The sequence below is a fragment of the Primulina eburnea genome, chromosome 11 (genome assembly GCF_022965805.1).
Source record: "Primulina eburnea isolate SZY01 chromosome 11, ASM2296580v1, whole genome shotgun sequence".
Classification (NCBI taxonomy): Eukaryota; Viridiplantae; Streptophyta; class Magnoliopsida; order Lamiales; family Gesneriaceae; genus Primulina; species Primulina eburnea.
Window position 1 is genome coordinate 5,021,856 of NC_133111.1, and position 25,500 is coordinate 5,047,355.

At 37.7% G+C, this 25,500-nt stretch overlaps 1 protein-coding gene across 2 annotated transcripts in view; it reads left to right on the plus strand.

Annotated features, from left to right (window-relative positions):
- Positions 1-4,148: 4,148 nt before the first annotated feature.
- LOC140804834 (probable serine/threonine-protein kinase SIS8) overlaps positions 4,149-25,500 on the plus strand; it is a 42,712-nt gene continuing 21,360 nt past the window's right edge. For both annotated transcript variants that reach the window (XM_073160984.1, XM_073160983.1), the window contains exons 1-3: positions 4,149-4,292; positions 5,560-5,913; positions 22,916-23,119. In XM_073160984.1, the coding sequence (XP_073017085.1) occupies positions 5,668-5,913; positions 22,916-23,119 (450 nt within the window). In that variant the 5' untranslated portion in view covers positions 4,149-4,292; positions 5,560-5,667. The remainder of the gene's footprint in view (positions 4,293-5,559; positions 5,914-22,915; positions 23,120-25,500) is intronic.

The window sequence follows — 25,500 nt, forward strand, 5'->3', positions numbered from 1 at the left end:
TGTGTGTTTCTCCCAAAAGTACATACAGATTTGCAGCAACTTTTTCCACCTTCATAACCACAAGCGCACCCTTCACAATTTTCATGATCTCTTTCTCGATACGGGTTTTGCACCCAATGTCATCCAATTTTCCCAAGGACAAAAGATTTTTTGTCAGTCCTTTCACATGTCGTACCTCTTGTATAGTGCGAACGGTGTCATCAAACATTTTAATTTTGATAGCACCGACCCCAGTGATTTCCAAGGCATGATCATTTCCCATGAATACAGATCCTCCTGAGACTGGTTCATAATGATCAAACTATTCTCTCCGAGACTTCATGTGCCAAGTCGCTCTTGAATCAATAATCCATGTGTCACAAAATTTGTGTATGCCTTCTGCAACTGTTGTTGCTTCGTTGAATAATATTTCACCACTGCCTGAAGTATTGGCCACATTTCCTTGAGAACTTTTATCGATACTTGTACACTCTTTCTTGAAGTGCCCTTTACCGCCACATTTAAAGCAGTAAATATTTTTCTTCTTACTTCTTGACTTTGATCTACCTCGTCTTTGGCTCCCACTGGAGTCACAATCCATAAATCTTCCTCTTATCATCGGTAACACCTCTGCCTGCTTCGATGTTACCCACCTATCTTTCTTATTCTTGCGCCGACTTTCTTCTCCGAGAACCACAGTTAAGACATCATCGAATCTTAGAAAGCCCATAAGAATATTGTTGGTAATATTGATGATAAGTGGATCATATGAATCTGGTAGACTTTGAAATAGAAGCTCAGCACGTTCATTTTCCCCAATTTTATGCCCCATGGAAGTAAGTGGGGCAAATAGAGTATTTAAGTTGATATGGTCGGTCATCGATGAGGATTCCGCCAACTAAAGAGTATAAAATATTCTCTTTAGAAAAATCATGTTGTGTAGCGACTTGACCTCGTACATCTTTATCAGAGTATCCCAGACAACTTTTGCTGTTTTTATCTCAGAGATACTTGACAATACTTCGTCTGCTATAGCCAAGTGTAAATTGGCAACAACATTATCATTATTCTCATTCCACTTTCCATCATCCGTAATTTCCACCGATCTATCTCTAATAGCCGCCAAGCAATTCTCATTTCTTAAAACTGCTTGTATCTTTATTTTCCACAGCATAAAATTGCTTCAATTGAACTTTGCTATCTCGTACCTTCCCGCCATTATGTCTACAACAATTTTAGTAGACTGGACAAAATAATCCCGCCTTAAATAAAAAATCTCAAAAAATCTTTTCTGATATAGAAGATCAGTCTAAGCTGCAACCAGAGAGCACACTCAGAATTTTAAGAAATTTTAAACCAATGCTCTGATACCACTTGTTGGTCTCACATGCGGAATTTGAGATAATAAAACCCGAAAATAAAGAATAAACTGGATACCGAGATTTACGTGGAAAACCCCTAAAAATTATTAAGGTAAAAACCACAGACAAGATGAAAAGAATTTTCACTATAATATTTTGTGGTGTACAACTCACTCACTGTGTTTCCAAAGACAACACACTCTCTTAATACAGGAGAACAAACGCCTCACAAATATTACAGAACTAATAGGAGAGAAGAAAGACAACTCAAGATGTTGCTTGAGAATGAAATGCTTTGAAATGCCGAATGATGCCTCTATTTATAGATGCATCATTCAGTGAACCTTCATCCGTCATTTCAGAAAAGCTGTCATGTTCTAATTCTCTTCAAAGAAGGCTGCCCCAACTGCATTGTGTTTGTCTGCCCACTCCCGATATGCATTTAATGCACTCATAATTGCCGACAGTATATGCATGGTTGCACTTTGTTGAGGATTCACCAATCATATCATGGGCAGATCTTGTGAGTTGGAGGAAGCCAGCTAGGATAGTAGGATTACTGGGGAAAAAAATCATAATTAACTAACCATCGGTCTTTTTGGCAAAGATTGTTTCAAAGATAGATAGCATGTTATTAATTACACAAAAACTCCTATTAAATTATCTCACAGATTAATTTTATAATGTGGATTTCCGACCCGGCTTGGTCCATAAAAAAATATTATTTTTTACATCAAAATTCTTATGTATGGATCGAGTCGATTCGTCTCACAAGTTCGAAAAATATATGAAAAACAAAAATAATAAAAATGTTGTAAATCATTTATTCATTTACAGTTGAGCACCGATTTATAAATAGATCTCAAGATACACGAAACACGATGTCGACACCTAGATTAATTTATTATGTTTTTCAGGTATAACAAATTCAACAATATATTCATCTAGATTCGTCCTAATGCTTACTGGAACAAAAACACGGGCTCGTCTTCTACATGTATAGTTTTTCGCGCTCAAATTTCACCATTTTATGGGAAATTGGATAAGCTAGCGATTTATTAAAAATATGCACTTTAAAGATTTTGAACGAGATAATTTTATATTCTCTTCTTCAATTTGTGTGAGAAATGTATGTTCGTTTTTTACACTGTTGGTCTTCTGATATAGTGATTGTTGAGCAATTGAGATTTTTGAGTTCAGTTTTTACAAAAATTGAATTCAACCAAGTTTATACTAAATAATAAACCGAACCGAACCAAACCAAACCAATTCTAACATGGTTTAGATGATTGAACTTAAACTTTGATTTTTCCGAATCAAACATATTTTTAATATGACTTAAATTTTCTAAGCTAGTTATTATAAATAAACTAATCTCAATATATAAATAAATATTTAATTTTTTAACAATGTAGTGAATGGAAATGATATTAAAAAATTAATAGGAAAAATGTAAATCCTCAAATGAATTACGTTTAACTTCAAAAGGAAATCCACAACAATCAGTTATAACCTAAATCAAAACAAACATGTCGTAAAAAAGTGGCAATGATGATAAATGAATCGCTTTTAAAAAGAAGTAAAATCAATTTTAACAAATCCGGTTTTTATAATCCACGATTTTCTAAATTTGTAAAACGGCACATGGTCGTAATATCCCTTTATGTGTAAGACATTGGCTAGAATTGAATAGACCCGTTTTTGGAACCAGATCGGAGGAACTAGTCGAATCGGTTGATCCATGAAAATTGACCTCACTGGTTTTGATATGTTTTAAAACTCATAAAATTCATAGAACTATTTGTTTAAAACAGTAGAGAACCGGTAAAACTGGAATCTATCGGGTTACTACTATTCGATCAGGTCTTTGATTTCGTTTTAAAAAATCAATTTAACCAACATGTTATTTATAATTTGGATTTGAGAATTTTAATTTAGATTTTGGAAATTGAAATATGATATTTTATTTGGATTTTTGTTTTGTTTTTCGGCTTAAGAAATTAGTAAAAACCATAAAGTAATAAATATATTACTATTTTATTTACTATTTATAATAAATTTAATATTAATTTTTATTAATCCGACAATATTCGACTGAACCAGTCGAACCGGTTATGAAAACATTGAAATGTACAAGGTAAACTCATGTGATATGATAATAAGAAATATATAGACATATATATAATTTAAAAACACTACTTATCAAAATATCAATGGAATAAAATTTAAATAAATAAATTCCTTACCTTTTTTTTAACGACAAAAACTTGTGTGAGATGGTCTTACAAGTCGTATTTTGTGAGACAAATAACTTATTTGGATCATGCATGAAAAAATATACTTTTTATGCTAAGAGTATTATTTTTTATTGTGAATATCGGTAGGGTTGACCCATTTTACAGATAAATATTTGTGAGACCATCTCATAAGAGACTTACTTTTTTTGACACATTTATTAGTTTTCGAAGTAATTAAAATAAAAAAGTACATTTTTAGGGTAAAAATTGGCATTATATTTCGAAACTTAATATCACGTGGTAATATAATATAGAGTGAGTCTCATGTGAGACCGTCTCATTGATCATAATATGTGAGACGGGTCAGCTCTACCCACATTCACAATAAAAAGTAATACTCTTAGTATAAAAAATAATATTTTTTCATGGGTGGCCCAAATAAGAGTTCCGTATCACAAATACAACCCGTGAGATCGTCTAACACAAGTTTTTGCTTGTAATAGAACAAACAAAAGGAAAAAATATATACATTCTGTTGAGACAAATTTGCCCTCGTCGATACCCTATCTTAGTCCCGATTTACGTGCTCCCTCTGCACAATTTTGAAGTTCCAATTCAAAATCCGAGAGATCATCAATTGGATAAAATTTTCGCGTTTTTTAAGATTCGTGATCCATTCGCTCAATTTCAGATTTTCATGATCCCCAATTTTCCCGTAACCACCTACCATTTTCAGATTGGATATTGTTATTATTGATTATTCTTGTTTTTAGGTTTCTTGTGATGAAATCAATAAGGACTGTGTGATCGGATTTCGTATTGTTTTATGTCACATTAATCGTCTAGGAAGTGCTTTCTGGGTTCTTTCTTGGCAAGATTGTTTTTATTTACGAAGAATTAGGAATCTTAGTACAACTTCTGTTCCATTCCTCTTTTGCGCTCTGAAAAATGTAGATTGGTAACTGGAGAAGTAGCTTCTACTTATCTTATGAACTAGTTTGTCATGGTCTTTGATCAATTTATCCACCCCTATTGTCCCCAAGTTCAGTCCTTTTTGTGAGATTGCTTTCATGGAGGACTACTTTGTACCTGTTTCAGATTGTTAGCTGTTATCTTGATTAACTACTATTGTTTTCAGGTTTCTTTTAATAAAAGGTTTTTCATGTACTGTAATTGATGAGGAAGCGTTTGATGGGCTCTTGATTCTTGAAAAAAAAATTGATTTCCTCACATTTCCGGTGTTTTTACCTTTTACCTTTGTTATTGGTTTCTCTTAGTCCCTGACTATTCTTTCTTGATTCTTGAAAAAAATTTAATTTCCTCAATTTTCGGTGTTTTTACTTTTTGCATTTGTTATTTGTTTTTCGTAGTCGCTGACCATTCTTTTTCTTTCTTTCTATACTTGATGAACTACCGCATTTCTATGCATCAAAATTGGATAGGATTCTGCCACTTCTCCGTTGCCTCCCTTTAACTTCAGAAGAAAACTTGATATATATCAACTATCGATATCATTGCGCTTAGTCACACTTAGTTCTCATTTCATATTTTATTTGTTTTTGTTTCTTATTGGAAAAAGAATAATTAGGACACATATTATATACTTAATCACTTAATGAATAATTCCCAAAATAGAGTTTTGGGCAAAACCAGAAGGTTTTTTCTGGTGTAGCTGTTGCTTCTTTACGAGAAAAGGCTACTGTGGAACAAATGTACTTTTAAATTTTGAGATAGGAAAATATTTTCTACACATTACACATTTCCAATGGATTCAAATATTTAGTTTTGTTTCCTTAGAAGACTTTTGATGATGTAAATGTTCATCAATTTCTTGTCCATTTTATCAATACACCAAACATGTATTGTTTACCTTTTGTGTCGAGTTCTTAATATTTGTAAAATTATAGTGGAATGAAAATAGTAATTAAGAAGTACTTAAATCAATTTGAAATTGTTAATAAGTTGCAATGTTTGCATTCTAGGTCTAACTTGGAGTTGTTTATGAGACTTTTTTGGGAGGTGGTTCATTTTTGCTATGACTCTGATCAACATTTGTCAAACATGATATTGTATTTGGAATCTAAGAAAACATGGAGAGGAAGGACCTTAAGGGGCTGGTCGGCACACCAGCTCCTAAAACCCAATATTGGCCATCTGGTCTCGTTGAGAAACTTCAATCAATTTCTTTGGTTTCTTCTGACGACACCTCAAGTTCTAAAGAATTGAGAAGCCAGCATGATTTTGGGGTACCAGAATTTCAGAATGCATCACAAACCCTGTGGGACACAGGAAAACTCTCTGAGCCGATTCCTGATGGTTTCTATTTTGTCACTCCAGTAAGTTGTTCTTGCCTAAATTCAGACATGTATATAAATCTTTATAATTTCAATTATCAACTTAGTTTACTTGTTGAAGAAAATCTAGTTCAACTTTACTTTACTTTCAAATTCAACTTTATTGCCACACCTTTGGTTTTGTCTTGTTCTTAATTTATATCCGTGAGAAATGTCTGACACCAAAAAGCGTTAGAACCGTGTGTTCTGTATTGATGTGCTTGCGTTTAAACTTGGGCTACAATTTTATGTGATTATAGCTATTTTAGTTTTTGCATTATAACATGTTGCGATGACAATGACACAGTAACAAATAAATGAATCAGAATACGTAAATATGGAAATCAAAGGAAATATTGATTGAAATATTACAAGGTTCTAAAATTTGCTAGGCGCTAGTCGGGTGCCAAACCAGAGCTTAGGCAGCTAGGCGGATTCCACGGTATCAATATAATAAATCACACACTAGAACTCCAACACAATGACATCAAATTTAAAATGCGTTCAAAGTTAAACAACTAATTGAATATCACAAATTCACTCCACTTCTTCTCAATAATTTTCCAAAACTTGTTCTTCATCGGACACAAACTAAATATTAACATTGTGATCCTCCTCCTCTTCTTCTGATGCAAAATCATCCTTGTGAAGTTCTCTAATTCTAGAGCTTCATGGAGGTTGTAGATTTTCATCTGCTCCAGTTGCTTCATCAACTATTTGTGATCCTCTCTTTTTTGTTTGTTCAACAATCTAGCATTAAATTGGACAAATACCAGATTGTTCAACCTATTGACATCCAACTTATTCATTTTCTTTGTATGAATCTACAAAAAGAAGTCACTATTATAGTTAGTTACATAAACATTCGCTTTTAAAAATTAATAATTTACTTTAAATGAACTATAATTTCTTTGACACTCAGATGAATATGTAGTTAATGAAAGTATCATCAATGCCACTCTTAGCAAGTTGGGTGTGTGAGCACCATAGGTACTCCACCATGTACATTAGATCAAATGTATCGTCATTTTTTCACGAGCTTTTGATGCCAAAGTTTTCTCAAATAACCCGGTTTTATCTTTATACTTTACAAATTCCTTATTAATAATTTTATATTATAGTTCAAACTCGTCGGCATGCAGAACTTCCATGCATTAAAAAATCCCGCTGTGACCTCCCCATATAGAGCAATAGAACTGTCTGTAGTAGAATTAGGGTTAACAAAAAAGGTTGTGGTATGCAATGATGTATAAAGTCTTATCTTTCATTTTTTACTCAATAATAACTACGATAGGCTGATAATTGATTAGACGTTGTTCAGAGCCACCTTGATATGTTCTTTAGCTCGAAGAAGCTCTCCATATAGAAGCCCCGTGGATGGCTTTCTATCTTCATCAACCGAATCGGAGAACTCTAACCAAATGAGCAAATATTTTCTAACAAAATGTTACAACATTCCAAAAACTCATGCTCATCACAATAGAGTAAGCCAATTTCCCTTTGTTTGTCTTTGACCAATTGCAGTTCTCCCACATATCACTTGTAAACATGACCTTTAAACTAGTTTTTTCACAATTAATCTCTGCAATGTGAGGAAGTTTGATGCAAACCTAGTAAATCCAAGCAGGACTATGTCTTTCTTCTTAGTAAAACTTCTCATCAACGACAAAGTCTTATGGTGAATATAAATGAAATTTGTAAAATACTTGAATTGGTCGATATCTTTTTTAAATCTTGGAAGCTTGCCAATACTTTCAAGCATAAGATTAACAATGTGAGTTTCACATGAAATTTAAAAAATCTCTGGCTGCTTTTTTCTCATCATTTTACCTGCAGCTATATTGTTGGTGACATTGTTTGTTACAATCTGAACAACATTCTTGGCTCCTACTTGTTCAACACACTTGTCAACATACTCAAAAATAAGTCTAGCTGTATGTGCCTCGTGTGAAGATTCATTAGACTCTAAAAATGTAGTATCCTTCTTGCAATTAACACACAAATTTAATATGCTTCTTTTTTCTCTGTCACTCCATTCATCTATCATAATCGATAACCCATTATTTGCCCATTCTTCTTCGTGCTTATCCAACTGTAGCTTTGTTGTTTCAACTTCAGCTGTCGAATGTGGTTCCCCAAGTTGAGATTGATTTGGAGGCTTGGACCCTGGTCCAAATTGACTTACTGCCTACATTAGTTGCTTGGAGCTATCACTATCAAGAGCATTGAATGAGATTCCTTTATCATTTGCCCATCTCCTGACATATTGTTGAACTTGTTAAGTTCTCTCTTTGAAATGTGGAAGAGGTTTTTTAATTTCACTTGAACTTGCATTTTTCGGAGATATCATTGGATAACTATTCATGGGGCCAAGTGGAAGAGGTTTTTTAATTACATATATTCTTTTAATTTCAGCACCTCCTTCTTCGTCTAGAGAAATATTCACCTCAACTTTCTTCTTCCGTTATTTTGTTTTTCTTTTGTTCATCCTTTCTAAAATAGCTTGTTTACACTTATTGCGATTTTCTTGAGATGTTTTTCGACAACCAGATACATTTCCAGGTATATTTCCTATGTGCTCCTTGATCTTATACAATTCTCCGGACATCATTTTCCCACACAACTTGCAATTAACTTTGTCGAGGTTCTTAGAATTAATCAACATCCCAAATTCATCCGATTTCATTTGACTTTCTCCTAAAAATCCCAGATTCGGGTCGAGTGACAGATGCAGTCGACGATGAATTTCTTGCCATTGTTACCTATTGTTAATCACTTAATTGTAATAACCTGAAAAGATATTTAAGAACACAGTCAGAAACTTTGGAAGCTATCTGATTTGAATCTCTTTAAGAAATAAGAATAAAATCAGTAGAAAAATGCTCTCTCCCTCGGTTAAACCTAAAGACTTCGGCTTCTTCCTCTGCTCAATCACCAACTTCATTTCCTGAGTTTTGTCGATCGCCCTTAACCAGTTACCGGCGCCGGCCGGCGGCCTCCACTTTCACTTTATTCACATATTTTTCCTCTCGCATTCCGTGATGGGAAGGCATCGTTTCCTTCCTGTTAACCTTGCTGGCAGTCATATCGGCATTTTATCTTCTCCGATTACTTGGGTCCTCCATCGATTTAACCGAACTTCTTGAATACCTACAGCCTTTCCTTTTACCCTAGATCGCGTACCATAATCTACAATCCCATCCGATAATCATTACAGTGTTCACAGTCAAATCATCAGCCATGAACAGAAGGATGAATCGTAATTTCTTCAGGACAGCCTGTGAGGTTAAAATAGAGCAAAAATTGTTTCTCATGCGCAGGGGTATGAAGGAATTTTCTGTGTGTATAATGGAGAGAAATAGAAATGCAAGCTATGAGCTGGAAGTGGATTTAGTAAGTCTAGAGTGGATATTGATGAAATTATGGGAATACATCAACAAACCTCAATCGTGTCCTAAGTTTAATCGATTCAGAGGACGAGAAGCGGTAATATCTATCAGAAAATTGTGAATGATCGAGGAAGCTATCTTGAAGTCTCCAAAATTGTCGGAAAAGGAAGGAGGCAGCGCATCATCATACCAAGTGGGCGTTTTGATTGGGGATGGAAAAAGGTGGCATATAATATGTCCACTTTCTTGAAGACTAGACAGGATTATGCAATGCGCAGTACTGATGATAGGAAATTTATGGAACAGTCAAAAAGAACTGCTAAAGTGTACCAACTTCCTGTTAAACAAGGGGCCAAAGATGCTGAATCATATGATCAACTACCACCATGCTCGGTTAAGGATTGGAGTAAAGCTCTTATCATTTCAAGAGAATGTGTTAACACATCGTGGGAATTGGTGCGCATCACTCTTGGGAAGGCGGTCCAGAGAAATGTTGAAATATTTCCCTTTCAAGCAAACAAAGCAATATGGTGGCCCCACAACGAAGAGGATGCATCATTTTACCTGCGAATGAAGAAATGCTTTCTGGAAAAACAAGTAACATTGTCATTTGAGAGATGGAGGCAACAAATCAATTGTGAAGATGAAGTGTTTGAATGTTGTCATAGTTGGGTGCGAATTCTGGGACTACCGTGGGAATTATGGACCACTGAAATCTTCAAAAGTATAGGGGAACAATGTGGAGGCTTATTGAGAATTAGTCATGATACTATACAACTTAAAGATCTGTCAGCGGCAAAAATCAAAATAGTGGGACTTAAAGGCGGGTTCATTAAGAGCAATATGAAGATCTCAACTGAAAGAGGACCTATGGATATTCGCATTAAAGTGGATTCTGTCAACATTGCAGCATACGAAACTTATGAAAAACGATCTTATGCTCAAGTGGTGGTTAACGGTGCAAGAGTGTTGGCGGGATGGAATACAGCGACATTATTCAATGGGAATGCTAGCTACGTAGCTCCTAAACCTCACCAAACCATCGTTTGACGGAAATGTCTCACCGTCCTTTCATCGAGTCCCAGTCTCCCTGAGCTTCATCGATCGCCTTCATCCCTTTCCTCCGGCGCCGGCCATCGGCCGGCGGCGTCATCCAGAACTCTGAAAATTAGACCTCTAGCATATCGCCTTTTCTTCTTTTTCCGAACCGTTACTCTTCTGATATGTTCCGTTCCTTTCCGATCCTTTAGCTTCTCTCTTTTAATCCGACACTTAACCTAGCCTCTGTCTCCCTTTTATCTACTCCTTTATCATTTTTCCATCGCAGTCATTGTGCCCTCTTTTCAGTTCTTCCGTTAATATGAAATCAGCCGTGAAGTTCTTGGGTCTTGCTAGAAATCAATACAAAAAAAGCTACGAGATCAAAGTCGAACAAAAATTGTTCTTAGTCAGCAGAGGAAGGTGGGGTGACTCCATCTTGGTAACTGAAAGAACTAGAAATGCAAGCTACATACTGGAAATAAATATGGAAAGCTTGGATTGGATCATATCAAAACTACGTGATTTCATTAATAAACCACAAGACTGCCCTAGTTTCAATCGTTTTAGAGGCAGAGAATCAGTGGTTTATATGCAGAAATTTGTCAACGTTCGAGGAAGCTATTTAGAAATATCTAAGTTAATACGGAGGGGAAAGACACAACGCATCATCATTCCAAGCGGACGTTTCAATGGGGGTTGGAAATGGATGGCATCTTACTTGTCTAGGTTCAGGTTAAATAGCAGGGATGCTGCACTGAACTTCAGAGATATTAAACGGCCGATGGACCAACCACAGAGACGGCATAATGTTCGGTTGAATGCTGGTGAAAATGTAAGACCAGAAGCGGTAGAGAAGGAACACTTACCAGATATGACATCCAAGGACTGGGATAAGGCTATTATCATCACAAGAGATTGTGTAAACACATCATGGGAATTGGTGAGCAATACACTCGGTAAGGCAATTCAGAGAAAGATTGAAGTTTTCCCATTCCAAGCCAACAAGGCAGTATGGTGGCCACATAATGAAGAGATTGCTGTATTCTATTTGCGTTTGAAGAAATGCTTTCTGGAACGTAAAGTTACTTTGTCCTTTCAGAAATGGAGTAACAATATCAACAGAGAAGAGGAAGTGTTCGAGTGTTGTCACAGCTGGATTCGCGTATTAGGGATTCCTTGGGATTTATGGTCCAGAGATCTTTTCATTAGCATCGGGGAACAATGTGGCGGTTTGTTAAGCATCAGTCAAGATACGGTCCTATTAAGAGATTTATCAGCAGCAAAACTAAAAGTTGTGGGAATCGAAGGAGGTTTCATCAATAGGAATCTTCAGATCAAAACCAAAAGAGGACCAATGTTCGTTCGCATTATCGTGGATTCAGTTAAAACATCAGCGTATGACATGCTGGAAAAGAGAACTTACGCACAAGTGGTGATGAATGCAGTCAGTAATGTGAAAGGCTGGGGTATCAAGGATGGTATCAACGTCAATGTTCCAAATGCTGAAGTACCGCAGGACATCCAAAGCAATCAGGAGGATAACACCATAAACCACTCAGCATAAATTCAAGAAGGATTCTTCAAGAAGGAACAAAAGTGCGAGTCAATGGAAATGCTCAATTTCAGAGAAAATATTTATCCCAAGATCGTCGAGCAGGACGTTAACGCTGAAAACCGGAGCTGTGTTTCAGAACCGTGGTACCGGGGGAAAAACATCAAGATACTGAAAAAGTTAAAGCCGAAAGACGTTCATGACTTTCAGAAAGGGAAAATTGACTCTACAAACATTTGTGACACTCAAGAGATTGGACAGCATACCTTAGAAGAGGATTCTGGCCCTGCTGAAAGGAAATTTGAGCACGTTTATCGTAGGAAACAAATAAAGACTCAACAAGATTCAGAACAAATGCAAAATTTAGAAAAATCTAAGATATCAATTCTTGATATCGATAGAGATTCAGCACTCGGGGAAGAAGGAATTTGGGAGGATCAACCATATCATTGCGCTAGAGTTGACACTTCAGATGATGGCGGAGCTTTCAGCGATGCCGACAGTCATATCTCCGATCATTCGGATAAGTCATCAAGAAAATCAATGCAATTCGAGGATTTGGGTGACTTCTTTGAACAGTCTCCGATGAAGGTACGCAATTTACCCAAAAAATCCAATCCTCGTCATCATCCTTTTCATTCTTCTTCTGTTTCAGATTCTTTTTTTGAGTCGGGGGGAGGGGTGGAGGGCTGGGGTGAGCGGGGAAATTGTTCAGTGATTAAAAAATTGGGTTTATCCGGAAATAACTTCTTGGGACATCTTGAGGGGTTGGATAAAGGGGTCAATTCAACAGGCTTGGGAATCCAGGAATTCAGTGTTGAAGACAAGAACGAATGCCTCAGAATGATGGGTGTGGAGCGGGTGGAAATTAGAAACTTCGATGTCGGTGGAAAGATGGCGGAATGTGCAGTCGGCAGTAGTAAGAGTAACAGGGATGCAGAAGTGAACCAATGAAAGTCCTATCATGGAACATTAGAGGGGCTGGATCAGCCACTAAGAGGGGACTGATAAGAGCCGTGATAATCAAAGAAAAACCAGATTTAATAATCTTGCAGGAGACAAAAAAGATGGTGGTGGACAGGAAACTTATTTCTTCTCTTTGGAAGTCGAGATACGTGGAATGGTTAGTCCTACCTGCATTGGGAAGGTCGGGGGGGGGGATCATCATTATGTGGGATCCGAGAATTATAAAGGTTGAGGATAATTTAATAGGCGAATTCTCTGTTTCAATTCTCATCAACAATGACGCAAATCATGATTGGTGGTTTTCGGCTGTTTACGGTCCGTGCCATCCGAGTCTTCGAAATAATTTTTGGGATGAGCTCGCGGGCTTGAGCGTGATATGTGGAGAAAGATGGTGCTTGGGGGGAGATTTTAATGTCGTTAGGTCGACTAATGAGAAAATTAACAGTTGTTCAATGACTTCGAGTATGCAATGCTTTGATAGCTTGATACAGGAGCTTCAGTTATGTGACCCGCCTCTTCTGAACGGTAAATTCACTTGGTCGAATCTTAGGTCTTTTCCCATTTGTTGTCGACTAGACAGATTCTTGTTCTCGGTGGGATGGACTGAAATCTACCCTTTCTATAGACAATCGATTTTACCAAGAGTCACTTCGGATCATTTCCCGTTACTACTAGATTTGGAAAAAAACAAAATGGGGCCCAACACCTTTCAGATTCGAGAATGCATGGCTGAGGGACTCTCGCTTTAAAAACTTGACAAAATTCTGGTGGAATAACTCCAATTCTCAAGGATGGGCGGGATATAGGATGATGATGAAATTAAAGTCAATTAAGGGTGATATCAAAAAATGGAACGAAGATGTTTATGGTAAGACGAAGATGCAAATGGCTGAATTATCGAACAGAATCAGAAGCTTAGACAGTCTAGAGAGTGAGGGGAAGGAATCGGTATGCTTAGTGGCCGAGAGGAAAGAAGCGAAGATGAGGTTAGAAGAGTTGATAAGTCGAAAGAATCTCATGAATTTTCAGAAAAGCAAGCTAAAGCGGATCAAAGAAGGGGATCGAAATTCTAAATTTTTTCACTCGCTTCTTAACTACCGTAAGAGTAAGGCGATCATTGACAAACTCGAAAGAAAAGATGGAACATTTACAACTTGTGAAGATGAGATTGTATCAATCATTTCAGAATTTTTCAGGGGATTGTACAGTAAGTCGGAAGATAGATGTTGGGGTATCGAAGGTGTGAACTGGAGTCCAATCGAAGCCGAGATGAGCCGTCAACTTGAACAAAATTTTCTGAAGAAGAGGTGAAAGAAGCAATCTCCAAGTGCGATGGAGGCAAGAGCCCGGGTCCAGATGGATTTACTCTCGGTTTTTTTCAAGTCTGTTGGGAAATAGTAAAGTCGGATATCATGCTGGTCTTTGAAGAGTTTTTCACTAATGGCATCGTCAATGGAATCACCAACGAGACTTATATATGCTTGATTAGAAAGAAGGCCGACTCGTATAAGGTAAATGATTTCAGACCCATTAGTTTAATTACAAGCATATATAAGATTCTATCCAAAGTTCTAACAGAAAGATTAAAGAGAGTGATGGCGTCGACAATTTCAGAATCCCAAAACGCATTTGTTGAAGGGAGACAGATTCTCGACTGTGGACTTATAGCGAATGAATTGCTAGAAGAGAATAGGATTAAGAAAACAAAAGGATGGGTTTTGAAAGTGGATTTTGAGAAGGCCTACGACAATGTGAGTTGGGAGTTTTTGGATTTTGTTTTAATGAAGAAAGGGTTTGGAGATAAATGGAGAGCATGGATCAGAGGTTGTGTATCGAAGGTAACATTTTCAGTTATGATCAATGGCCGACCGAGAGGTAAATTAAGGGCTTTCAAAGGCCTTCGTCAAGGAGATCCATTATCTCCCTTTTATTCAACTTGGTTGTTGATGTGTTGGGAAGATTGGTAGACAAAGCTAAGGAATCACAACTTTTAAAGGGGACAGAGGTTGGCAAAGAAAAGGTTGAAATATCTCATATCCAGTTTGCGGATGACACACTATTTTTCGCAAAGAATGACGAACACATAACTTTCTTGGCTCAAGTGGTGCGTTCATTTTGTGATATGTCGGGTTTAAAAATCAATTGGGAAAAGAGTGCACTGCTGGGAATTAACCGTGAAAGTGATCAAGTTGAAAGGTTGGCCAGACTTGTAGGATGTGGTTCAGGGTCATGGCCTATTACTTATTTGGGTGTACCTTTGGGAGGTAATCCTTTGAAAGCAGCATTCTGGCAGCTGGTGGTTGCTAAAATGTCCAGAAAATTGGCCACTTGGAAGAAAGCATTTTTGTCAAAAGGGGGTAGATTAACTTTGATACTTTCGGTTTTGAATTCCATGCCCATTTATTACATGTCATTATTCAAGGTTCCAAAATCTGTGGAGGTATCACTGGACAAGATTTCAAGAGACTTTTTATGGGATGGGATGGATGGAGAGTCTCATTTTCGTGGCCGCATGGGATCAAGTTTGCAAACCAAAGGAAAGAGGTGGATTGGGGATTTCAAAAATCAGTTTCAAAAATACAACATTGATGGGGAAATGGTGGTGGAGATTTTTCCGAGAAGAGGGCACATTGTGGAAAAAAATTATTGTAAGCAAATATGGGTTACAAGAAAACGGTTGGGATGCGGGATTGGCAAGAAATGTAACATACCGATGCCCATGGAAATTTATTTCTCGGATACACCCAACTTTTAACAACTTGATTTTAAGAAAGGTGAGAGGAGGGAATAAGATTAGATTTTGGGAGGATAATTGGGTAGGAGACTCTTCTTTCAAGGATTGTTTTCCTGCTTTATTTCAGCTTTCATCTTCTCACAATTTGCCTATCTCTTATTATGTTCATTTCGAGGGTTCACATCGCGACCACTCTTGGGATTTTCATTTTAGGAGGGGAGTGAGAGACGCGGAGATTGACCAGCTCACGGACTTATTAGAAGTTTTAGAGCCGGTTAGATTAGTCGAGGGGGTGGATGATTTTATTCAGTGGAGAGAGGACTTGTCGGGTTTGTTCTCTGTTAGTTCTTTCTATGATTCATTTTTCTCGTCCAATCTTTATCCAAAATTTCAACTCTTCGATGCAATCTGGAAAGTCCCTGTTCCTAGTAAGATTCAGTTCTTTTCTTGGTCAACAACTCTGGGTAAGCTACCGACATCGAAGATGATTCAAAAAAGATGCCCCGGCCTTGCGTTGTGTCCAAATTGGTGTGTTCTATGCAGAAATGACTCGGAGTCTCAGGATCACATGTTCATCCATTGTCCCTTTTCGTCTTCTTTATGGATTAAAGCTTTGCAGGAGCTGCGGTTGTTCTGGGTGACGCCAAAATCAACTAAAGACTTATTCATCATGGATTTGGGTCGGTCAACAGGCAAGAGAGGAGGAAAATTTTGGCAAGTTGTGGTTCAATGTATTTGCTGGACAATTTGGTTGGAAAGAAATCAGAGAATCTTCGAAGAAAGAGAAACAGACGTATACAAATGTTGGGAGAAAATCAAGCTTAATGTCGCAACCTGGATTGGAATTAACAAGGAGTTCAGAAATGTATCGGTCTTTGATTTGATTAGACAGTGGGATTTTGTGTATCACTAGATTAATAGTGCGAAAGAATGCATAATTAGGAAGGTCATCTGCTATAATCAATGACTTATGTAATCTGTTTAATCACTTAAATTAATATATTGTTTCCTATCAAAAAAAAAAAGCTACGTAGCTCCTAAGAGTGACAGTGGTATAAAGGATCTGGAGAAACTGAAACATCAGCAGATAACAAATGAAGCAGGAGATGAAATTAAGAATAAAGGTCACAAATTGTGTTCGGGGGCTGCAGGTAACTCAATAGCACAGAAGATTGAGGGCGCAATACATGATTCAGATGAAAGAGGTTGTGTTTCGGAACCATGGCATCGAGAGCGGCAAATCAAGATTCGCAAGAAATTAAGGCCGAAAGGGGAGAATGAGTTTGTGAAAGGGACCATCAATAATACGGAAGAGGAAATTAGCTCAAAAGAAAGACATTTTGAATTTGTTTATCAAAGGAAGTTTCGGAACTCAAAAAACAAGACATTTCACTCCAGCCAGCAAGGACTATCTAACCATACACTCAACGAGGATGGGGTAAAAATAATGGAAGGAGCTGAGGGGATCTGGGAACACAAATTCCTAAATGATGAAATGGATGACAACTCAGATGAAGGCTGCGAAAATAGTGATGGTGATAGTCATATTTCTGAAACTTCAGATGAGTCGATTCCTCGTTCAATGGAATTCGAAGAACTAGGGGACTTTTTTGAATTATCTCCGGGGAAGGTATGCACTGTACCCAATTCTATCCATCTTGAACAAAATTCTTTCTATTCTATTCCTGTGTCAGTCTCAAATGTTGGGTTGGGGAGAGGGATAGAGAATATAGGAGGGGTGGGAAATGCACCATTAGTTGAAGAGTCGGGTAACTCGGGGAAAAATTATTCAAGGCAGCAAGCTGGAAGTGAAGCAGGAGGGAGTGGGAAGGGACTCGATATGCTGAATAATGAGTGGGCGATCGAGAATGAGTGCCTATCGAAGATGGGTGTAGAAATAGTGGATTTGTTAGAAATTCAGAAAGAAGACAAGGATGGTGGCAGACAACAGTGCAGGTTCAGAGAGAGTGCGAGGGCTGATGAGGTGAAGATATGAAAGTTTTTTCATGGAATATTAGGGGAGGGGGCTCAGCTAGACGTAGGGGTCTGATACGTGCCGTCCTTGTTAAAGAAAACCAGATTTAATTGTGATGCAGGAAATTAAGAGAGAGGTGGTGGATAGGAGATTTATTGCTAGTATATGGAAATCAAGGTTTGTGGAGTGGGTTACCTTACCTGCGGTTGGTAGGTCTGGGGGTATTTTGATCATGTGGGATCCAAGGTTCATTTCAGTTAAGGATAATTTGATAGGGGAATTCTCGGTTTCAGTACATATTCAAAAAGATGAGCACATCGATTGGTGGTTTACGGCTGTGTATGGGCCATGTAAACCAAATTTGAGAAATAACTTCTGGGATGAATTGGCCGGGTAGGGTTGAGGGTTTTGTGTGGAGATAGATGGTGTCTGGGAGGAGATTTCAATGTGGTTAGAACGTTAAGTGAGAAAATGAATAGTCCATCACAGACTTCGAGCATGGTCTGCTTCGATTCATTGATACAAGATTTGGAGTTGTGTGACCCACCGTTACTGAATGGGAAGTTCACGTGGTCAAATTTAAGGGATACACCGATTTGTTGCAGATTGGACAGATTCTTGTTCACGGCAGGATGGACTGTGATTTATCCTTTTTATAGACAAACAATTTTGCCAAGAATTACCTCAGATCATTTCCCACTGGTTTTGGACTTGGAAAAATGTAAATGGGGTCCGACACCGTTTAGATTCGAGAACGTGTGGTTGAGGGACAGAAGTTTCAAAACTCTTGCGGCATCGCGCTGGAATAACGCAGAGACTCAAGGATGGGAGGGTTACAAATTTTTAATGAAACTCAAGGCAATGAAGGGTGAGATAAAAAGATGGAATAATGAGGTCTATGGAAAGATGGAAATGAAAGAAGCAGAATTAAGACGAAAAATTAGATTACTGGATGAGTTAGAAAGTCAAGGGTTGGGATCTGAACAAGTATCGGCTGATAGAAAAGAAAACAAATGGTTGTTAGAAGAGCTAAATTGTCATAAGAATCAAATCAACCATCAAAAAAGCAAGCTCAAATGGATTAAAGAAGGGGATCAGAATTCAAAGTTTTTTCACTCGCTATTGAATCATCGGAGGAGTAAAGCTACCATTAACAGATTGGAAAGGGATGATGGATCGATTACGAGTGATGAAAATGAAATTGTCTCCATTATTTTGAAGTTTTTTAAGGATTTGTATGATGTGCCAGATGAGACAAGTTGGGGGATTGCAGGAGTGGACTGGTGCCCCATCGAAGAGACTTTGAGTCGGGAATTGGAGAGAGAGTTTTTTGAGGATGAAGTCAAGAAAGCGGTTTTTCAATGTGATGGTGGTAAGAGTCCGGGGGCAGATGGGTTTACTTTGGCATTTTTTCAAGAATGTTGGGAAATAGTCAAAAGAGATTTAATGAAGGTTTTCGATGAGTTTTTCCGAACAGGAATCATAAACGGTGTTACAAATGAAACATATATTTGTTTGATAAGAAAAAAAAGTGAATCTATCAAAGTGAAGGATTTCAGACCTATAAGCCTCACAACAAGTTTGTATAAGATAATAGCAAAAGTCTTAACTGTTACTTATCAGAGACAATTTCAGAATCTCAGAATGCGTTTGTGGAGGGAAGACGGATCCTCGATTGTGGCCTTATAGCGAATGAAATAGTTGAAGAAGGAAGGAGAAAGAAGAAGAAAGGATGGGTGCTCAAGGTGGATTTTGAAAAGGCTTATGATAATGTGAATTGGAATTTTCTAGACTTTGTTTTGATGAAAAAAGGGTTCGGAGTGAGATGGAGAAAATGGATCAAAGGATGTGTATCGAACGTAACATTCTCGGTTTTGATTAACGGAAGACCGAGAGGTAAAATAAAGGCGAATAAAGGCCTTAGACAGGGAGATCCATTGTCTCTTTTTTGTTCAATTTGGTAGTTGATGTATTGGGGAGATTGATTGACAAAGCAAAGGAAAGAGATTTTATAAAAGGGATTGAGGTGGGTAGAGACAAAGTCGAGATATCTCACATTCAATTTGCAGACGACACACTATTCTTTGCAAGAAACGAGCACCACATCAGGCTTTTGGTTCAAGTGGTGGGATCATTTTGTCATATGTCGGGATTAAAAATCAATTAGGAAAAAAGTGCTCTTTTGGGCATTCATTGTGATCAAGGGGAAGTAGGCATGTTGGCGCAACAAATTGGATGTGGGAACGAGTGTTGGCCAATTAATTACTTGGGAATGCCGTGAGGTGGAAATCCGATCAAAGCTTCATTTTGGGAACCCGTTTTGGCTAAGATGTCAAAGAAATTGACGAGTTGGAAAAAAGCTTTTTTGTCAAGAGGGGGAAGATTAACGTTGATATCATCGGTTTTGAATTCTATTCCGATATATTACATGTCTCTTTTTAGAATCCCCAAAGGCATAGTCGAGTTGATGGAGAAGATTTCAAGAGATTTTTTTGGGATGGAGCGGATGGAGATTTGCATAGTCATTTGGTCGCGTGGAAGCAGGTGAGTCAATCTAAGGAAAAAGGGGGATTGGGTTTGGGGAATATTATCTTGCGAAACAAGGCCATGTTGGGGAAGTGGTGGTGGAGATTTGGTGCGGAAGATGGGACACTTTGGAAGAAAGTTATTGTAAGTTTATATGGGTTCCAAGAGAATGGGTGGGATGCGGGGTTGGCGAGGAACGTTACATTCAAGTGTCCTTGGAAATTCATTTCCCGAATATACCCGACTTTTCAACAAATGGTATCTATTGAGGTGAGAGGAGGCAATAAAGCGAGATTTTGGGAAGATAGGTGGGGGGGGGCGAGTCATCTTTCAAAGAGCTTTTTCCGTCTCTATATCAGATATCAATAGTTCATAATTTGCCTATTTCTTACTTTATGGTATTTGACAGTGCTATGTCTAATCATTCTTGGGACTTTCACTTTAGGAGGGCACTCAGTGATCAAGAACTTCTACAGTTGTCTGAGTTATTAGGTGTGTTAGAGAAAATTAGGTTGACTGAGGGGGTAGATGATTTTAGAGTGTGGAGAGGGGATTCTTCGGGTCTTTTTTCGGTTAAATCATTCTTCAAGTCCTTTTTTCCTCCTACATGTTTTCCGACTTTTCCTCTTTACGATCAAATTTGGAAGGTCCCGGTTCCAACAAAAATTCAAGTTTTCTCTTGGACTGTATCTTTGGGTAAGCTACCAACCTCGAAGACAATACAAAAAAGTGGCCCTCATTTGCTATTTGCCCAAATTGGTGTGTTTTGTGCAAGAATGACAACGAAACTCAGGATCATATTCTTATACATTGCCCATTCACGAGAAGATTGTGGGCTAAAGCATTGAAAGAACTTGGATTAGTTTGGGTGCTCCCGAAGTCAACAAAGGATCTATTCGGTATGGATTTGGGGAGTTTGACTGGAAAGAGAGGAAGAACCTTTTGGAGGGTCGTGGTGCATTGCATATGCTGGACAGTATGGCTGGAGAGAAACAGAAGAATTTTTGATGAAAAAGCAGAGAATTCAGAACAATGCTGGGAAAAAATCAAGATCACTGTAGCTACATGGATCGGAATTCATGAGGACTTCAAGAATGTCTCCGTTTTTTACTTATTGCGAGATTGGGCCTTTGTTTTTAGTTAAATCTGGTTCTTGCGATGTAATTCATGATAATGGACCACTTGTCCATTGTTGTAACTGTTCATAACATATTATTAATAAAATCTTGTCTCTTATAAAAAAAAAAGAATAAAATCAGTAGAGTCCTTCAAGCTTAATCAGTAGTCCCTAAATGTTGGTATCCCACATTTTTAATGGCGCGTCTGAAGCAGAAGGGACACTCACCCTTTTTCTCCTTTGCTACCACCAAATCACCTACAAAAAAAATAAAATCGAACGCTATAAGCAACATGCATGCATACAAGTAAAACAGTTTACTTCAAATATGTTTAATGCAGCAGAATCAAAAAATTTCTAGACACATCAAGTCTCACGATCTTGAAAGAGTACTTGAAGTCTTGAACCTTTTTCTAGTTCATCTAACAGAGTCATTTCCACAAAACCAATCTAGTTTCTCGCTATCTCAAAGCGCCATTCGAACACCCACACCCAAAGTTCCCCTAAATTGCTCACAAAAGAATTCGAAGAAAGAAAAACGAGATGGACAATAGACACTGTGGAGAAATTAAAATAAAAAAAAAAATACCTGTAGGGGCTGTTTCGATTTTCTTGTTTGATTTGATGAAGACGAAGATGAATGTTGTGTGCGTTAGGATAAGCGCAAGCCAACAAATCTTTTCTTGTTGGACATAAGACCTCTGTTCACCATTCAATTTTATTTTACTGAGCTTTCAGTCTTTCAAAAATTAAAAACCCAAACAAAAATCACACAAAAAAATAAAATCAGGGCCGCATATACCCGCCTAGGCTGGCCGTCTAGCACCTTTTCGGTGTGGTCGGCTGCCGCTTAGCGCCTAGGTCACAATTAGAACATTGAAATATTATAATGAAGCTGTAAGGTAGTTTTCCCAAAGGCATTTCTTTGTACAAATGCAATCTCCCTAGCACAGCTAGTCACTCAACTCTCTAGACAAAATAACATAATGATGTGACAACAATATTCCTCCCTCTTTATTCCCTCTCCCCTCCATGTGTACTATTCTTCTTTCTTCTTGAATGAACATTTTGTATAATAGGCCTTTCTCTATTTAATTTTTGGCCCATTTTATTTAATCCCATAACAATTCCCCATCCCCGACGATGGTCTTGTCTCCAAGACCAAACTCTGCGAACTGTGTTTTGATTACAGATATATCTTCCCACATAGCTTCGTCCAAGTCGTGTCCCTTCCACCTCACTAACACTTGCTGAATCTTCCTTCCCTTTTATCTTCATTCGGCTATCATTGACTTCTTCTGGCTCATAGTCTACCGCCAAATCCAATTTCATTGGTAACCTCGGTGAAAAGTGCGGGATGCCCACGACCTTCTTTGAACAAGAAACCTGAAAAATCGGATGGATTCGGGATCCTTCTGGTAATTTTAACTTGTATATACCACTTCTCCCATCTTCTGAATCAGAAGCTTTGATATCATTTCACCCTATATACTTATGATTCCCTTAATTGTGGATTGGAATGTTGCACCAGTGAAATGTTGACTCAGAATTAGGGAAAAACTTATAATTTTTCAGTCACATCTACAGTCCTTGTCATTCTCTCTATTATCTGTTGAATATTAAGGAATATTTGATTCCATCTGGCAATTATGATTAGTATAGCGTATTGTCATTTTTTTGCTACATAATGCTTTGTGCATTGTAGGAACGAAGAATCAAAGAACTTTTTGATATTGTTCCTTCATTGGACGACCTTCACACTCTGGACGCAGAGGGGCTTCAACCAAATGTAATTATTGTTGATGCTCGTAAAGATAAGAAGCTTTTCATGTTAAAGCAGCTGGCAGCCACTTTGGTGAAGGGACTGCATTCAAGTCCTGCTGCCATGGTCAAGAAGATAAGTGGATTGGTGAGCCCCTTTTGTACCCTGTACTTGCATCTTCTCATATCAAATAATGCATGTATTTGTCTGTCCTTTCTATATTTTTTTGAAGAAAAGGGAATGCTTATTTAACCTTGTTTCTATAAAGTAGCTCCTGTGGTATAATGTGAGGCATGTCAGGCTGCTAGTTTCTGGTGTCTTGATGAATGATACATCCTTGGCCATTCTAAATTTGCTAGAGATATTAGTAATAGCAAACATCATGTATGGGGAGCTCACACTAAAATTGTCATGAATTATCAAAGAAAATTGGATATACTGCAGGGAAATTTAATTGATAATATATAGCTAGAATATGTCAATGAATATCATTTGTTGAATCTTGTTATTCAAAGACTTGTGACGTGATTTGTTGGAGAGTAGCAATTGTCTAAGCTCACTTGTTGTCTTGTTCAATTCTTATCAATGGTAGTAGGCCAAGGGGTAAAGTCAAGGGTGAGAAAGGACTCAGGCAAGGTGATCCGCTCTCACATTTCTTGTTTAATTTGATAGTAAACATGCTGGGTAGATTTATTGACGAGGCCAAGGCAAGGAACCTCATTCAATTTGCGGATGATACTTTGTTCTTTGTCAATAATTAGAGCCATTTGTGGTTTTTGTCAAGATTAAAGATCAATGTGGAAAAGAGTGCATACCTTATTATATAGAAGGAGAGTAAGAGTTACCTCGAGAGATCAATTGTACGAGGGAGAGTTGACCCATTACATATCTGGATGTCCCTTTGAGCAGAAATTCGATGAAAATTTCGTTCTGGGAACCTGTTTTGTCTAAGAAGCTAGCAAGTTGGAAGAAAGCGATTGACTTTGATTTCAGAGTGATGAATTGGCCCAAGGGGTACGGAGGATTACGTTGTCATATGGTTGCGTGGGAACAAGTCTGTAAACCAAAAAAAATACGGGGTTTGGGTATTGGACACATTTGTTTGAGGAATAGGGCCTTTTTGGGGAAATGGTGATGGAGGTGTTCTGTTGTGGAGGATCCATTATGGAATAAGGTTATTGTGAGCAAATACGGGTTACAGGGACGCGGGTTTACTAAGAAATGGTACGTTTAGAAGCCCTGGAGGTTTATTTCGAGTACATACATGGTTTTTCACTAGTTAGTGAGGGCAGTGGTTGGAGTGGGGGGGATTAATCTTTTAAGGATCTTTATTCTAGTTCATTTCAGTTATCATTAGTTCATCAAAATCCAAATTCTGATTTTGTTTAGTCGGAGGGCTTTTCCTCTTCTTTTATATCCTGGGTCTTGCATCTATGGAAGGACTCGAGGGATGAGGAAGTGAGGAGTTGAGCTCTTTGATTGGGTCTCTAAAGAGGGTCATATTGGTTGAAGGGGTTGACGATATCAGGGTTTGGGGTGGGGACCCTTCAGGATTATTCGAAGTCAAATCTTCATGTGATTCTTTTTTTCCAACGACTTTCCTTTATTATCTTTTATGTCATTTGGAAAATACCGATCCCACCAAAAGTTCTAGCCTTCTCGTGGATTGCGATGTTGGGTAAGCTGTCAACTTGTGATTATGCAAAAGAAGTTCTTTCGTGTGCCAGTGCTACGCTGGAAAGAGGTAGAGAATCGTGATTATTTGCTTATTCATTGTTCTTTCACGAGCTGTCATTGGTTCAGAGCTTTACAGGAGATGAGTTTGGTATGGGTAGTTCTAAGATCTTCGCACGAGCTATTTGCTGCAGATCTTGGATGTGAACTTGGCAGGATGAGTATAATTTTTTGGATAGTGAGAGTTCATTGTATTGTTGGTCAGTATGTTTGGAGCAGAATAAAATGATTTTTGACAGTTTAGAATAATCGGTTGAAAAGTGTCGAGACAAGATTAAACTTTGGGCATATAACTGGATCGGGAGGAAGTATGTAGAGTTTAAGAACTTCTTGATCTCATATTTATCAAGGGATTGTAGCTATATATGTTGTTAATTTGTGCAGGGCTTTTGTCTTTTCTTTTCTGTTCATGTGCAGATCACTTGTCTAACATTTGTAATTAATTGCTTTTAATTAATGAATATTGATTATATTATTTATATGGTTAGTAATTATGATAAGAATAGTTATCTTTATCTTTTATTAGATAAGATTGGGTTAGTTTATTTAGGGAGGTTTGGTAGGATAATTCTCTGTATATCTACACTGTATATTCTTCATTCGTCAAGAAATAATATTTACGTCTCTTTCTTTTTTTATCCTATTTCTCTATTTACCACATGGTATCGAGAGTCAAACATCACCGCTGACTAAATACAGTATGGACTCTTCTAATTTCTCTTCTTCCACTAGCACCGCACCAGTGCCGGCGACCCGTGGACTGGGCGATTCCTCACTCTGCCAATCACATGCCA